General features: G+C 34.4%; 2 protein-coding genes across 3 annotated transcripts; one reads left to right on the top strand and one right to left on the bottom strand.

Annotated features, from left to right (window-relative positions):
• The first annotated feature begins 3,018 nt into the window (after positions 1-3,018).
• On the top strand, positions 3,019-8,751 carry LOC111905444 (uncharacterized). 2 transcript variants are annotated; one of them, XM_023901145.3, is made up of 13 exons: positions 3,019-3,272; positions 4,005-4,539; positions 4,643-4,853; positions 4,937-5,232; positions 5,396-6,037; positions 6,137-6,231; positions 6,323-6,379; positions 6,484-6,572; positions 6,667-7,098; positions 7,175-7,249; positions 7,356-7,426; positions 7,517-7,574; positions 7,651-8,751. In XM_023901145.3, the coding sequence occupies exons 2-13, from the start codon at positions 4,127-4,129 to the stop codon at positions 8,407-8,409; spliced, it is 3,198 nt and encodes a 1,065-aa protein (XP_023756913.1). In that variant the 5' UTR covers positions 3,019-3,272; positions 4,005-4,126; the 3' UTR covers positions 8,410-8,751. The 2 variants fall into 2 exon arrangements, with proteins under 2 accessions (XP_023756913.1, XP_023756909.1); XM_023901141.3 differs by having other exon boundaries at positions 6,314-6,379.
• A 2,026-nt stretch (positions 8,752-10,777) lies between these two features.
• On the bottom strand, positions 10,778-12,700 carry LOC111905434 (berberine bridge enzyme-like 15). The gene has a single exon (XM_023901132.3). It carries the CDS (start codon positions 12,505-12,507, stop codon positions 10,909-10,911), a length of 1,599 nt encoding a protein of 532 aa, XP_023756900.1. The 5' UTR covers positions 12,508-12,700; the 3' UTR covers positions 10,778-10,908.
• Positions 12,701-16,345: the final 3,645 nt, after the last annotated feature.

The raw sequence follows: 16,345 nt of genomic DNA, 5'->3' as shown, positions 1-16,345 counted from the left end.
CGGACAAGTTAGTAGTTAGGATTACTTCCTAAACATATTTTTGCTCTTATTTAATAAAAAACGAAAACACAAACGATTCTTTACAGTTTACACAAGGGAAAGGACAGATAAGAATATACTACAATTGAAAAACTAAACAAGAAATACCAACTAACGTGCAAGTTATATCTAACTATATTAGGAACAACAAACGTAAATAACTCCTTTAACGTAATTCAGCTAAATTATAAAGGAAACATGTTCTATTACTCTTCGAAAATATACCTCTAAATTATTACAAAATCTTTTCTATTGGAAAATATGGCTTGGTAAAATTATAAATTGTTAAAAATATATAAAGTATGTAAAAAAACATGTTAAATAACAAGTTAAAATATTTATCTTTAATATTTCTCGAAAAAACATCGTAAATTGTCCCTATGGTTTTCCCATATCATAGATGGTTAATGTGTTTTCAAAACTTTTGATGTTTGGTCATTTTTTGCTAACTTAGTTAGCTCTCTCTGTGTGTGTGTGTGTGTGTATAAATCCAACAACTTCCATATATGTTCTTTAATGAAAGAAATTCCCAATAAAGTTTCCTTTGTTATCTAACCAAATTATCCGGAAAAAATTTCACCAAAACAAAAATTTGTTATGCACTTGTTTCTCCCTAGCCCTATATCGGTACTGCCACTTCCGTTTCCCCATGTAATCAATTACATGTGGTGGTGTTGGCTGTGATATGGCAGCGTGAAGACGACCGAAAAAGGTTATGACTCATATCTCCATTTGATAAACCATAAAATGATAAACACAAGGATACAGATACATAGATTTGGAATCAAATACAGAGCAAGAAAATCAAACCCATATATGGAATCTCTTTCTCATTTGTTTTGAAACCGTATTCCTTGTAATCAAATACAAATAAGCATCAACAGAACATGAAGAAGACTGAAAATTGCTTGTATGACATACACTCTACCTTAAATCTTTCTATTGCGCCTTTCTCTTGTCACAGGTACTTGAGGGCTAGAAATTAAAGACCAACATCGCCATGGCTGCAACAACGGTTGCCCCGTCAAGATACGGGATGAAATTTCACCATTTCCCCAATCTGATGCTCAGATTAGCTACAAAAAACAAAATCATCACAACCTCCTTATAACCAAATCCAATGTACTGGCGAAAAATTATAAAAAGGAACATGAAAGTAGAATGATGAGCGAAAGCGAACATAAAAGAGTTTGAAGAAAAAACACAAGAAGCGATTGGAAATTTCACACTTACACACCTATTAGTGAGTGGAAATAGTTTTCTTTTGGGTTCGATCATACAAGTTGTTGATTGTTATGGTTCTTGAAAAAAGGGAAAATGAAATCATTGACTCGTATGATCCGATCGGCGATCAACGACGTGGATCTGGTCATACGGCGGTGATCGAGGGGCAACCACCATTGACACCTCGATCTCACTTGTCGGAGCCTGGTAGCAGACCTTGATGGAGAAGACGAAGAAGGTGGGTTTTGTTTTTGGACGATTAGGTGGTATACGAAGCTTCAAAGGTTAGGGATTGCAATTGGGTAAAGAGATTGTTGCATCTAGGAAGAAACGAAGTGGAAATGGGTTGGGGGTGCAGAGAGAGAGAGAGAGAGAGAGAGAGAGAGAGAGAGAGAGAGAGAGAGAGAGAGAGAGAGAGAGAGAGAGAGAGAGAGAGAGAGAGAGAGAGAGAGAGAGAGAGACCTTGGATATTAAATTTATTTTTTTTAAAAAATAATAAAATAAAAGAAAACCTCATAAAAGGTCCCTAGATAGTTAAATGACATAAATACCCTTAATTTAACGGTAGAAATCTAACAAAGTTAGCAAAAAGGATCAAACATTAAAAGTTTTGAAAACACTGAGACCATCTATGATGTTTTTAAACCACGAATATTAGAATTCAGATATAAGGAAACCACAAAGACCATTTATGATGTTTTTTCAAATTTTTTTTTTTGCCCAAATCTGATAACCGACTTTATGTCAATAATAGCTTACACATAAAAGAAAATTAAATATCTATAGCTTTTATGCAAGAAAAATAATTCCATAAAGGTAAACTAATGATAATATAATAGCTTTTATATAGTTTGATCATTTACAAAGAATAACTTTATCTCCAGAAAAGTTCAAGTCTATAGAATATTCATATATGTAAAAAATTTAGTTAATTTAGTTTTATAAAATAATCTAAGATGCTCAAGTAAATCTAAAAATTACACATCATTACTTCGTTACATAATTGGTTATGTCCCTCAATACCAAGTTTCTATAACTTTCAACTAAAGCTAAAAAAAGGAAAATTTTCAAGAATACCCGCCCATCAAATGGTGTGTAAAACTTATTTAAAATCGAATCAAATTAATATCAGTTATATTTGATATGATTCTCATTTAAATTACAAATTAATAACTTTCGACTTAAAAGGCCTCCAAGTTTATTGGTTTAAGACTAAACCGGTTATTACATTGTTTCCATTTCGTTTTTATTATTTCTTATTGATTATTGATATTGATAAAATTGCACAAATGATCCTTATGGTTGGTACAACATATCATTAATGGGGAGTTTGGCTTAGCTTTTGAATGACCAAAAGTCTTTTTAAAAAAAGATCATAGACAAAAGACTTTTAAAAGCTATTTTTGGATTTTGCAAAGAAGGAAAATCAACTTTTTAGAAAAATTAGAAAAACCTGATTTTTTATAACTTTTCTAAAAAAATCTTTTGGCCTCTAAAAAGCTAAGCCAAACACCCCCTAAAAGTCTTTTTGAAGAAATTTTAATATGATTGATCTTTTTCAAACTTCAAACGTACACAGTGAGTCATTTTCTGGCAACGATGCGTCTTTTAAACCTGAAAAAAGACTAACCATATTATAAAGTAAACAAAAGACTTATAGTGATATTTTCTGTCAACTACAAGGACCATTTATGTAATTTTGTCTTTCTTATATCACGGTCCGGTTCGTTTGGGTAAAATCGTAATTTCACAAATAGCCAACGCATCTCCGATCATAGGCACTGGGGAGGGCGCTGCCATGGCTTCGAAACGAACTTTTGATTTATTTTATTTCTTCTTCTTTAAGCTCCAGACTCAACAACACATCTAATAATTATTATTAGAATCTTTCACAAAAAGAAACCCAAATTCTCAATAGAACCTAACGTTAAATTCCACAAGAATTCGATTAAGCTTCGTATAAACCCTTAAAGGACGAATTCACATGCGAAAAGTAGTTGCAACTAAAGGTATCTACGTCTAAATCTGTATACGCTGTTTTTATTTTCTTATCTAATTAATTTCATCTCACCGATTTACTTGTGGGTTTGCAAGATTCTGATTGATTGAATTTTTAACTCGTTTTGTTCGTCGATTGGACTTCTAGGGTTTCAACTACCACGAATTTGTAGAAATCAGGTGTCTAAAGTTTTTTTTTTTAATGATTTGGATAATATTTAATCTGTGCGTATTTACTAAACCCGAGATCAGAAGTATATGTATGATTGTATTCTGATTTGGATACCCTCTAAATACTTTCCGCGTTTTAAGGATGGATATTTACTTGATGTTTATGTCGATCAAAGATTCATACTTAATAGATAGACATAGGGATTACGAACTGGATTATCGTTGATTTGGTTCAATCGAGATCATATCGTCTTATGAGCTTAGGTGAATGCAAGAACATCTGATCGGCCTTTTGATCAAGATCAATAGAGATCGTAAATCTTCAGTGCTCAAGGGATAAATTTGTGTGCTTGTCTGAGTTTGTTCCATGTTAGATGTGATATGAAAATTGGCGTATCATTCTCATAATTCATACACCATCTACTGATCATTCCTATTTCAAGCTTTTGGTAGTGTTTTAGTATCATTCTGATTCTGATGTTTTTCCAATGCACCAATCTGATCAAAACTTTCTCCTCTTTGGCTTGGATTAGTTATAGAGATCTGATGAATATACTTTTTTCTTGTTTTAGGCTTATTCTATAGCAGACAAGATATTCAACTTTTGCTTTCATGTGCTTTGGCACAACAGTATTGTCATGCACAACTGTGTTGACAGGGTTTGCAACACAGATAATGCATACAAACTGGTGCAATGGCATCATCTGGTAAATTTGATCTTTCATCTAGTAGTAGTCCAAGTAGACCATTATTTACTTCCGGGAAACGTGGGTCCCATACAGCTCCATCAATGGAGAGATCAACCAGTTTCCGTGAAAACATTGAAAATCCAATCCTATCTTCTCTTCCAAGCATGTCAAGAAGCACTGTAAATGTAAGTCAAGGGGAAGTGACTAATTTCTTCCAATGCTTGCGGTTTGACCTTAAGTCAATGGCTGCCGAATATAAATGCAATCGATTTGGGGATTTCAAAAGACTTGCAAGTGCTGCACTTTGTGCACCTGATGATTCCCCTTCTGGTTTGTTAAAAGGCAAGTTTCCATCTTCATCACCTGAGAATATCAAAAGACTTAAAGTTGGTTTGCGTGAATCAACCATCAAAGCCAGGTGAATTTCTTTTATAGCTATTTTGTTTGTTTCCAGGGGTGTAAAGTGTAAAGTGTAAACTGTGAAGTTTATTCAGTTTCAATATATTTTGTTCACTTGATAGGGAGAGAGTGAAGATTTTTAGTGATGTATTGTCAGTAATGAACAAGTGTTTTCCAAGTATACCCTCGAGGAAAAGATCTCGACCAGATGCTTTTTCTGTTGGCAAGATGGGTACCACCAGTGGTTTTGAGTATGAGCAACAGAAAGTTGAAGAGAGGGGCAAAAATGTCGTTCCCAATAAACGAACCAGAACTTCTATGGTGGATCTAAGGGTTTGTATCTTGTATCTTTTACACGTGTTTCCTATAATTGTGTTTGGTTTTTGAAATTTTTTATGATGTTTTGGGAATTGTAGGCAGATGTGCGACCAAACACTCCTGCTAGATCATCTGGATCTGTAGATAGGGAAAGAGAAGTTCTAAGACTTCCCAATAGCAATGTCCTTCAGGGTGAGGAAAGAGTAATTCCAGTTGTAGCTGATGGATGGGAAAAAGCTAAAATGAAGAAGAAACGCACTGGAATGAAAGCTGATGCTACTCTAAGTGCAAGCTCAGTGTCAGCAAAACCTATTGATGGAATCAGGGATTCCAGAGTGCACCCAAGGAGTCTTCTTGATGCTAGGTCAAGGTTAAATGATTCTCATGGGTTCAGGTAAAAACTCTTTTATATGAAACCCATCAAGTTTAATCATTTATGTAAAAGGGTTCTAAATCTTTCCATTATTTCCACATACTTAAACTCAATTACTTACCAATTCCAATGAAATGTACAAGATAATAACTCTGATTCCATTCCGATGCATATTGTGACATAGGCCAGGAGCTGTGAATGTGAGAGAAGACTTCATTTCTGGTAGTTCCTCTTCTACCCCTAGGTTGCATGCAACTGCAAGAGGTCCAAGATCAGGGACAGGTGGCATACCTAAACTGCCACATGGACAAAGGGCAACTGTTTCTAATGGCATGGAGTCACAGTCACAGTCACAGTCACCACATGGTACAAGTAAGAACCCTAGTGCCATGGGCCCCACCAATCGTAAACGTACTCTATCAACACCAACACAGTCATCATCGCCACCTGTCGCTCAGTGGGCTGAGCGGAGGCCTCAGAAGATCTCACGTACTGCAAGGAGAATGAATCTTGTCCCTGTTGTATCCAATGATGATGTGTCAACTTTGGGTAATAGTGATGCAACTGTTGGTGAAAAAAGACGAGGGTTTGCAAAAAGATTTCCTAAGCAGTTCAAGTCAAAGGTTGACCATACGTTATCAGAAAGCGAGGAGTCAGGGGCTGCTGAAGTAAGTGAAGAGAAAGGTGGATCGAGTGTTCAAAAGATGTCTAATTTAGTCCTTTCAACAAGAAAGAATAAGTTCATGACTGGTTTTGCTTCTGCAAGATCTATTGGAACAGCAAAACAACTTAAAAGTGGAAGAGTTGGTGTTGATAAGCCTGAAAGGTTTTTTTCTTTTTACATTTATATATCAATATTCAATATATCATCTCTATAAATCTTTTTAACTTTTTTTAATGTTCATATTTTATGAAATATTCACAGTAAAATAGGCCGGCCTCCCACTAGGAAACTCTCAGGTCGGAAAGCTTATATGAGACAAAAGCATTCTTCCATTACTACCCCTACGGATTTTCTTGGTATATGAAATGTTGACTATTCAATTACTATCATAGTTTTTTTTTGTTTGTTCCTCTGTTAACCATGGTTAGTTTCTATTAGTTACTTCAGATGATGGGAACGGAGAGCTTTTGGCTGCTGCAAATGCTGTTATCAATCCTAATCCTGGTACTGTTCTGTAGTAGTTTTAATTTTAACCATGGTTAGTTTCTATTAGTACTTTTAACCATGGTTTAGTTTCTAATAGATGGATTGGTAAATTGTAATTGCAGGTTTTGTTTCATCCAGTCCTTTTTGGAGTCAGATGGATCGACTTTTTGGTTTTGTATATGATGCTGATGTGGCCTACATAAAGCAAGAGGTGATTGTTCTTTTTAGGTCTGTAATATATAACATGACTCCTGTCTCATCAGTTATTATCAATGAAACTTCAACTCTCTTTAACTTTTCAACAGGGAAGTATACAATCTACTGTTAACACTGCAAATTCAATAGATTATTGTGATACACACTCGAATGGAAGCTTTGAACCTCCAAAAACTGAAACAGAATGCAGTAGTGAATCATCAGAACATGTAATGTCAGGAACTTCCCTCTGTCAGAGGCTTCTTGCTGCTCTAATTTCTGAAGAAGATGACAATGATTACACCTGGCATGGAAATGATGTTTATGAATCTGCATTTGAGCCTGAAACAGATGGAAGTTTTTTAAGCAGTTACAGGATGGATTCACCATTAAGAGATACAGGTTTTGATGATTGCTACAAGGGTCTACTAGTTTCAGAACCTACTGTTGTAACATGTTCTCAATATCAGTATGGAAACATGTCCATGGATGAAAGACTTCTCATGGAGATTCATAGTCTTGGACTCTATCCATCACCTGTGGTATGTGTCTTTTTCTCTTATTCACATGCATTTTCTTTCTTGAATAATTTATTTACCTAAAATTTTTGCACTTCAGCCGGATTTAGTACAGACTGGAGATGAAGATGTCAGCATAGATATCCGCAGGCTGGAAGAAAAACATCACCAACAGGTAAAAAATTGTTGAACATCATGGAATTTGCTTTTTGGGATGTAAGGGTAAAATGGTCATTTTAGTCTGTTTGAGAAGAAACAGACCTAATAGAGTTGAGTTACAGGTTTCCAGAAAGAAAACTCTACTGAACAAGCTTTTAAAGTCTACTGAGGAAGCAAGGGTGTTACATGAGAAGTAAGTGTTTTCTTTAATGGTTTCTTGTTTGACTTTGACTTTGACTTTGACTTTGACTTTTATGATTCTTATTCGAACATTTACTTGTAGGGAATTCGAGCAACTCTCTCTTGAAAAGCTCACAAGAATCGCTTATCATAAGTACATGGTAATGTATAAGTGCATGATTATAGAATCTTTAATGACAAAAGCTTGTAATTTTGAATACCCTTTTTCATGTGCAGAATTCTTGGGGTCCAAATGCACCCGGGGGTAAAGGTGTCAATGGAAAAATGGCGAAGCAGCTTGCTTTAGAGTGTGTGAAACGGACATTAGACAGATGTCATGAATTTGAAACAACTGGAAAAAGCTGCTTCTCTGAGCCTTTATTTATGGACATGTTCCTATCTGGATTATCCCACTTTAATGATAACACAAATACACAACAAAGCCCTTCATTGACCAACTTTGACTCGTATCCACCAGATACACAAAACCATTCATCTGATCAAGGTAAAGAGGATGACGTCTGGCCAATCAGGAGTAAGAAGCGGGAATTATACCTTGATGACGTGGCGGGTACATCTATATCATCAGGAAAAGGAAAGAGGAGTGATAGGGAAAGGGAAAGGGAAGGGAAAGGGAATGGAATCAGAAATGGAGGTCCTAAAATCGGGCGACCCACGGTATCTGGGAACGGTGAAAGAAAGAGTAAAGCAAAGATAAAACAGAAAACAAGTCAGGTATCTTCAGTTCCGATTCCGGTTCCGATTCCGATTCCGATTCCGAAGGTGGAGGAGAAGGAAAAGAATGAGTGTATGTTATTGTTAGAGGATCCACTTGATTTGTCCCACCTTCAACTACCCGAGTTTGATGTGGATGTGGGACAAGGACAGGACATAGGTTCATGGTTGAACATTGGAGATGAGGTGTTACAAGATGATGACTTTTTGGGACTTGAGATTCCAATGGATGATTTAACAGATTTGAATATGATGGTTTGAAAAGTTTGTTGTTATGTTGTATAGATGATATTTTGAGTATACTAGTTACAGTCACAGTCACAGTTACAGATAACCAGTTGAGTTGAGTCGAGTCGGTGTTTTTACTTTTTAGGGTATGATTCTTTTCAAAAGGCGTGGAAAAGTGAGAGGTTTTTAAGATAGGGAGTTAAGTTAGGTTGTAAAAATCTTTTTTGCTACCTATATATGTAAGTGTATTATGGTTGTAGCATTTAGTGATTAGGGCACAATGGCTCTTTCTTGTACATGCAAATTACGTTTCTAATAAGATCAATTCATTTATAAGGCAATACAAAAAGACATGTTTTAATGTTTGATGGTTTATACTTGTTCTTTTCTTTTAAAATTTGTAGAATCTTTTCTTTCTTTTATTATTGGAGGTGTTGTAGCAGCTTATATAATGAACCCTTTCAAATGCATAAGTAAAAGTGAGATCACTAGGAAGAGATGTGGTATGTATCGTTCATCATCATGATCAATCCATTGATTGGTGCCTATGTTGATACTCATTTAAAGTGAGCTACATTACTTGGTGGTGGTTTTGTGAATAATAGACATGGCTGATTGGTTTTCTAGTTTTTTGATGGTTAGTGAAGTTCTTTTTAGCTTTTCTTATCTCAAAAGGTTGAGCTTGTTTAATTGAAAGGTAATGCAAATGTATTTCTAAGTTTCATGTGCAAAACAAAGTTCTTATATTATGGGCTTATTAACAATAAAGTCATGACTATTTTTTTAAAAGAAAATGAAAAAATACCGGCAATTGTTTACAAAAATGACAAGAAACTGGTAATCATTTATATATTTTGGATTTTAATTGGTAATCTTCATGAATTTGCATTCATCAACGATAAAATCGTTTTTTTAACAGTTTAAGACAATATTTTTATCTTACTATGATAATGTAATAGTATTATCTTACTCTAATGATAATATATTCTTTATGTTCGAAAATATATGATTTTACTATATTATTTTTGTCTAACAAAGGGTATTATCAATGTATTCTTTCTGTTTATCATACATAGAGTATTATTTTACTACAAAATTATTGTCTTATTTTTTTTTTATCACCGACATAAAATATATCTTATTATAATTTTATTGTATTCACTATGTCTGATAGATAGATATGTTATCCTACTATAATTTTACTATATTCTCTAAGTCTAACAGAAAATATCATTTGCCTAAAAATAGTTGTTTTTCTGTCTTTTTCGGATCGAGGTTTGAATCTTATAGTAAGACAATACTCTTAGTTAGACAGATAAAATACAATTATGTAACAATAAAATAACACCTCTCTGAGATAAAAAGAATACAGTAAAATTGTAATACGATAATATTACGTGCCTTTTTCTGTTAAAAAATATTATTGACGTTATGGTCAATAAGCCTAAAATACAGGGACTTTTTGTGAAACTCGCTAAATTCCAAATATATAATGATTGCTAGTTTCTTTTTTTTTTTTTTTTTTTTTTTGTTAAAAAAATAAAGTCACAATTTTATGTTAATGAAATGAATGTTCTCAGACAATCGCCTATTTTCAACGATATTCTAATATGAAAAGCATCTTATATCTCTTTCACGGAGAATGAACACGGATACAAAATATTTACGACCTTGTTAACGCGATATATCTTGATTGTGCTACCTTTGTGAAAGCATACACATATATCTTGATTGTGCTACCTTTGTGAAAGCATACACATATTCACAGGATGAAAAATGAAAATATTCAAACAACGTGAGAATCGGCTAGGTAGGACATGGAACAGGCTTTCAGAGTCCTCAAAAGGAAATGACATGTAGTGAAACATGAAACACTGACTTTAGAATCATGATAAAATACACAACATAATGTACGCTTTTATCTAAAGGTCGGACAATTTGCACATATAATCTGAACGACACATTTCATCCGTACCAACAAGTTGTACCAAGAACCTATGAATACACGTCGAGAGTTATTGAAATACAATCTACCGAAATGTGCAACTATCTTCGAGAAGATATGAAGGAGCATATATACAACAAGAATCTTAGCAACAATAACGACAACGATGCCAACAAGTAATTTTAAGTTTTAATTATGTAATTTTTGGTTTATTATGTTCTTAATTTCAGTTTTAAACCTTGTTATTTTTCTAATCTCCAATTAGTAAGTTTATTAAATAATTGAAAAGTAATAACTTGATAACATGGAGCGGTGATTATCCTATAATTAAATATATAGCCTAAACGCCCTTATAAGAGTTTTGTTTAGTTGAATCAAAAGTTTTGTTTAACGTGACATAAGAATTCATAACGAATGCAAGTTGACCAAAAAAAAAAAAGGAAAAGAACAAGTCCATCTTCAAATGCTTTAACTTGATTATTTCTCGTCTTTCTTAACGAAGATACACAAAACATCGATTTTAAACTAAAACTTGTCAAATACAAAGCAGATTTATGAGAAAAAAAAAATGAGAAGGTGACTTTAAATCAAAAACCTTTCCCTGGAAGAACAGGAATGCTCTGTTCATGTCTAAAGAAGTTATCAGGATCAAACTCCGTCTTCGCCTTCACCAACCTCATGAAGTTATCTTTATAGTACCTTCTTCCCCATGAACTTGCCTTCTCAAAGCTCGTATTATCGCCATTCTTGTCGTTCATTCCAAGATCAAGATCTCTGTAATTCACATAAGCTTCTCTTGGATCCATCGAAACATACTGACCCATGTACTTGTAAAACTTCCTGATCCACTTATAATGCTTCTTCATCGCTTCTTTTTCCGGCACCGACCAAATGTTCACATACTGAATCTTGAAAAGCACACCGTTTCTGTGAGGAAACGGCGTTGATGATTCCGAAATCCTCCCCATCATTCCTCCATATGGATTCCAGATCATTAATGGGTGTTCTTCTTTTAGTAACCTTTTCCAAATCCCCTCCAATCCAGTTTCTGGAATCGGGTGTTTCACAAAATCTGATTTTGCTTTGAAGTAGTTCAAGAAAGCTGGTTTTCCGGTGAGGAGGAAGGTGGTCGGTACGGTGGTGGGATACCCGGCGATGAACATGACCGATTCCAGCCAACTCATTTCGGAACAATCGGTTTTCTTCAGACCAAGTTCGGGAAAACTACTGTTCATGATATCTAGAAGCCGGTCAACTCCTCCAAGAAAGAGTGCATTATAAGTTGTACTTATGGTTCTTTTAGTTGTACCTGAAATATCCATGGGATTGATAATAACTCTGACAAAAAGATCATCATCAAAGTTTGATGCCAATTGTTGCCATCTGTAAAGAATCTTGGTAGCACCTTGTTCCAATGTTTTTTGAACATTGAAAACCGTAACAATGGCCGGAACAGGTACAAGTTTTAGTTTCCAGGAAAGTATAACTCCGTAACTACCTCCACCACCTCCACTGATTGCCCAAAAAACATCCTCGCCCATGGAAACCCTATCCATGATTTTTCCATCGGCGTTGACGATTTTCGCGTCTATTGCGTTATCCACCCCTAGCCCGTATTTCCTCATCATTGACCCATACGCGCCGCCGGTGATATGCCCACCAACGCCTAGGCTCGTGCAAAGCCCTGCAGCGATCCCATGCGTACTGCTCTTCTCAGCAACTCGATAATACAGTTCACCAACAGTCGCACCTGCTTCGACCCAAACAGAATTGTCATCAAGATCAACGTTCACGTCTCGCATTTTTGACATATCAATCATAACAAAAGGCGGGTCCATAGCAGAAGTGAAAGATATTCCTTCATAATCATGACCACCGCTTCTGAACCGCAAATGAATGCCTAGTTTTTTCGCACAGATAACCGCGGTTTGGACATCGTATTCGTTCAACGGGGTGAAAATAGCTTGGGGCTTTGGATACGAAGGTGTTAAGCAACGAAGATTTTGGGCAGTGGAGTTGAGGAGGGTTGTGAAGTTAGGGTTGTTAGGGGTGAAGAAAGTGTCGGGGACTTGAATGGTAGAAAGGCATTGATCGAAAGTTTGTTGAATTTGTGTTGAAAATGAAAAATGAGCAAATGAAAGTATTACAAGTAATTCAAGAAATCTAGAGAGGAGAAAATAAGACATTTTTATGATGTCTAATGAGTGTGTGTGATGTTCAAAGGAGAAAGGGGGTCAAACATATATATTTGAATCTTGGTTGACCAAAATGTATGCACATGCCATGCATATGATGCAATATGGTATTATTGCAAATTAAGAATTGTGTTAGTTAGAGATGTGGAAAAAACTAACCATTTTAACAATTTATGGCTATTTTATTAGATGCATTATATATAGAATAAGTGTATTTTTACGTAAGGTGTGTAATAAAAATATTTAAAATCAAATTTTAAATACATGTGTTATAATTTATAACCAAATAATTCATCATATTACATAAATTTAAATTTGATTTATTATTAACAACTTTTTGTTTAATAACCAGATTTTTATCTAATTATAAAATTATACCATAGTCTTTTTAAACATTGCTTTTGAAACAAAGTTTTTAAGTATAAATAACTACAAAATATGCTATTGTACAATCAATTTGCCAATAACAGGAACCTAAGTATTATAGTACTTGCTAATCCCATTACAGTGGTAATTGGCGTTTGTAATATACTTCAACATTAATTTGAGACAAAATTTCAAGGTTTGGCCAAGTTCTTCTAAATACTATATTACTATCATACTATGTTATTGTCTCTTTTTAAAAAAAATAGAGTAGATTTTTTGATTGCCTTTACCTTTTACTATAATTGGATAGGACAAAAGAGTAAGTGACAAAGTTAGACTTTTTATCATTGGGGATTAGTGTCATTAAATTTTGCATCCTCATGTGGCTTGATTCAGGGGGGTTAGTTTTCACAAAAGTTGTTAATGGAACAATAATCAATGGTGTATTTATGTCTTGTTATATATGATTTATGTAAATAACAATAAAATGATTGAGTTTTGTATTGAACAACAAAAAAGTGAATTTTAATAGAAAGATGATGTAATATCACAATAATAGATATGACTAGATTGATATTTTTAGTGATTAACAAGTAAGGATATTAACATATATATCTGTTATGAATAAATAAATTAACAATCATCATGTTTTTGTGTGTTGGGAAAATAATATTTTTTTTTTTGGAAATTTTAAAATATTTCAGACTTATTCAAGACAATTCAAAATAGTTTTGTTTTCTGTTCGTAATGACCTGTAATCCAAAATGATCTGAAATCTTGAATATATTTTTTTTATTAGAAATACTTTAATGGGAACAACTAAAACCGTACCCGGTATTCGATCAAAATTGGGTCTGAATAGCCCATTCCGTAAAAGTTAGTTATTTTCTTTAAAATTATGTTTAGGTTAGTTTTGTTAATGTCCCTTAAAATAACTCAAGACAAAATGGATAATTTATAGCATACTAATAGTTTAGAGAGTCTATACATCAATTTATTATATTTTAGAATAAATTACACGAATGGTCCATATGGTTTGGTATAATTTGAACGTTTGATCCCTAACTTATTTTGTTAACTCGGAAGGTCCCTACTGTTTGTTTTTGTTGCGTGTTTGGTCTTTGTCTTACCTAAAAAGACTATTTTTCCATTGATTTTTTAATTTTGTTTAAATTAACACACATTCAACCCCACTTCCACCTCCCTTTATCTTATCTTACCTATCCCACCATATTTAAATAAATTAAAAAATCAATGGCAAAATAGTCTTTTTAGGTAAGACAGAGACCAAGTGCACAACAGAAACAAACTGTAGGGACCTTCCGAGTTAAAAAAAATAAAATAAGTTAGGGACCAAACGTATAAATTACCCCAAACCATAGGGACCATTCGTGTAATTTACTCTATATTTTATTTTGTAATTAACTGAAATGTTTATTCTTATTTTCCATCAATTTTTTTATTTTCAGTAGGGTAAATTACATCAATCGTCCCTCGTGCAAGTGCCAGAAAGTACGTTCAGTCTCTATTTTTAAAAATTAACTCGGACCATCCCTCATTTCGTTAAAAGTTGCACGCTTCATCCCTCTAGACATAAAAAGACAATTTTACCCTTTTTATTTCTTTTTTGATTTATTTTTCTATTCGTTTGTAATTATTATTTTTTTATTGATTTATTTATTAGAAAAACTTTTAAAAAGAAATGGGGCCTAAGCATACGTTCATAACTCGTCCCCCTCTTTCTTCTTCAAAACACCTCTTATCCACCATCACCACCCACAGTGGCGACTCGGACGACACCTTTGGCCGACTTCAATACTCTGACAACATCTCCGGATGACTCCACCAATCCACCCCTCCCATTTCCCCAAATTCCTTTCTTCTTCTTCTTCTTCTTTGAATTCGATTGGTCATCTCTGTCACTCTCTTTCTCTCTCTCACAGATTGCTCCCTCTCTCTCTCTCTCTCTCTCTGTTCACTATCCTCTTTTTAATTTCCGACACCTCCACCTATCACCGCAAGTACCTCCTGTAACCACCACTGGTTATCATTCAAATCTCAAAAAATGAACCCTAAACTTGTAAATCGGAGAAGAGGGAGATTCAGATTGGAGAAGCAAGCTCAGATCGAACCCAAATCTTCTCCATCGACGACTGAGACGAAAAGGGGATCACATTCCGGGAGGTGTTTGAGATGGTTTTCAGGGATTGGTTTCGTGGCAGTTCTAGGCGGTTTTCATGAAGGTGAGTTACAAAAATGGTTTTTGGTATTCAGCATCAGGTTTGATTGTTAGGTGGTAGCATTTGAAGGCAACCATTTTCAAGGGTGGTGGCAACAACGGTTGTTGTTTTCGGTGGTGTAGAGGTTAGAAACAGGTGTTGTGGAGGTTGGGTTCCTTGATGGGCAACCGATGTTCCAGGTGAAGTGGTTCACGGTGAAGGTGGTGTTTAGGAAAAAAAATGGTTGATGGTTATGTGAATAGGGGAGGCTACAAAATAAATAAATAAATAAATAAATAAATTAATAAATAAATAAATAAAAGTGGTCGGATTTTGACTTTAAGGGGTGTGCTCCGGTGGTGGTTGGCGGGAAGTGGTGGATCGGTGGTTTTTCAAGAGTTAACAGAAGAGGTTGGAAGAGAGATGAGCAAAAGGAAGGTGGGGGGTAGGGTGGTAGGGATGTTGGGTTTATTTTCTTTTATTTTTAAATTAATAAAATAATTAGTATAACATTTAAATTAATTGGAAAAGAAATACAAAAGGGCATAATAGTCATTTTATGACTAATAAGGGATGAAGCTTGCAAATTTAAACTTATGAGGGATGAAACGTGCAACTTTTAACCAAACGAGGGACAGTCCGAGTTAATTTTTGAAAATAAAGACTAAACGTGTTTTCTGACACTTACACAAGGGACGATTGGTGTAATTTACCTTTTTCAGTATAAATTCGAATATATCATTTAGATCGTCTTATTTTTATATGTATAATGATATTAATTTATCTCAATCCAACATATATCAGGCATGATATATTTAGACTCCAAATATGTTTTCTTTATATCATATATAATATGTTTTTTATATTGATATAAACTAGGTTTTTCGTACATCATATTGTTAAAATATGAATTTTATAGACGTTAGAATACACAAAAATTTATAAGATTGTATGTCATCTTCCATTGACCCCAATGACCCTAGGCTATTCGGAGTGGATGGATTTCCATGCGTGAGGAGGTGACTTGGCACCCGTGGAGACGCGTGAACACCGCCCCCAAGGTGGGTGGGTTGGGTGTGGCGTGGGTGGTAGGACGGACGAAGATGTGCGTTTTGATTGTTTGGGCTTAAATTTGAACGTTGACATCTTTTTTTGACCGTTTGAAGCATTTAATAAAAAAATTCATTATTAATTTAATTTCTATCTATATATACACTCATTTTACACATATTTTTCAAAACAAA

The sequence above is a fragment of the Lactuca sativa genome, chromosome 7 (genome assembly GCF_002870075.4).
Source record: "Lactuca sativa cultivar Salinas chromosome 7, Lsat_Salinas_v11, whole genome shotgun sequence".
NCBI lineage: Eukaryota > Viridiplantae > Streptophyta > Magnoliopsida > Asterales > Asteraceae > Lactuca > Lactuca sativa.
The sequence above is the reverse complement of the archived record's forward strand: the minus strand, read 5'-3'. Positions and strand labels throughout refer to the sequence as shown.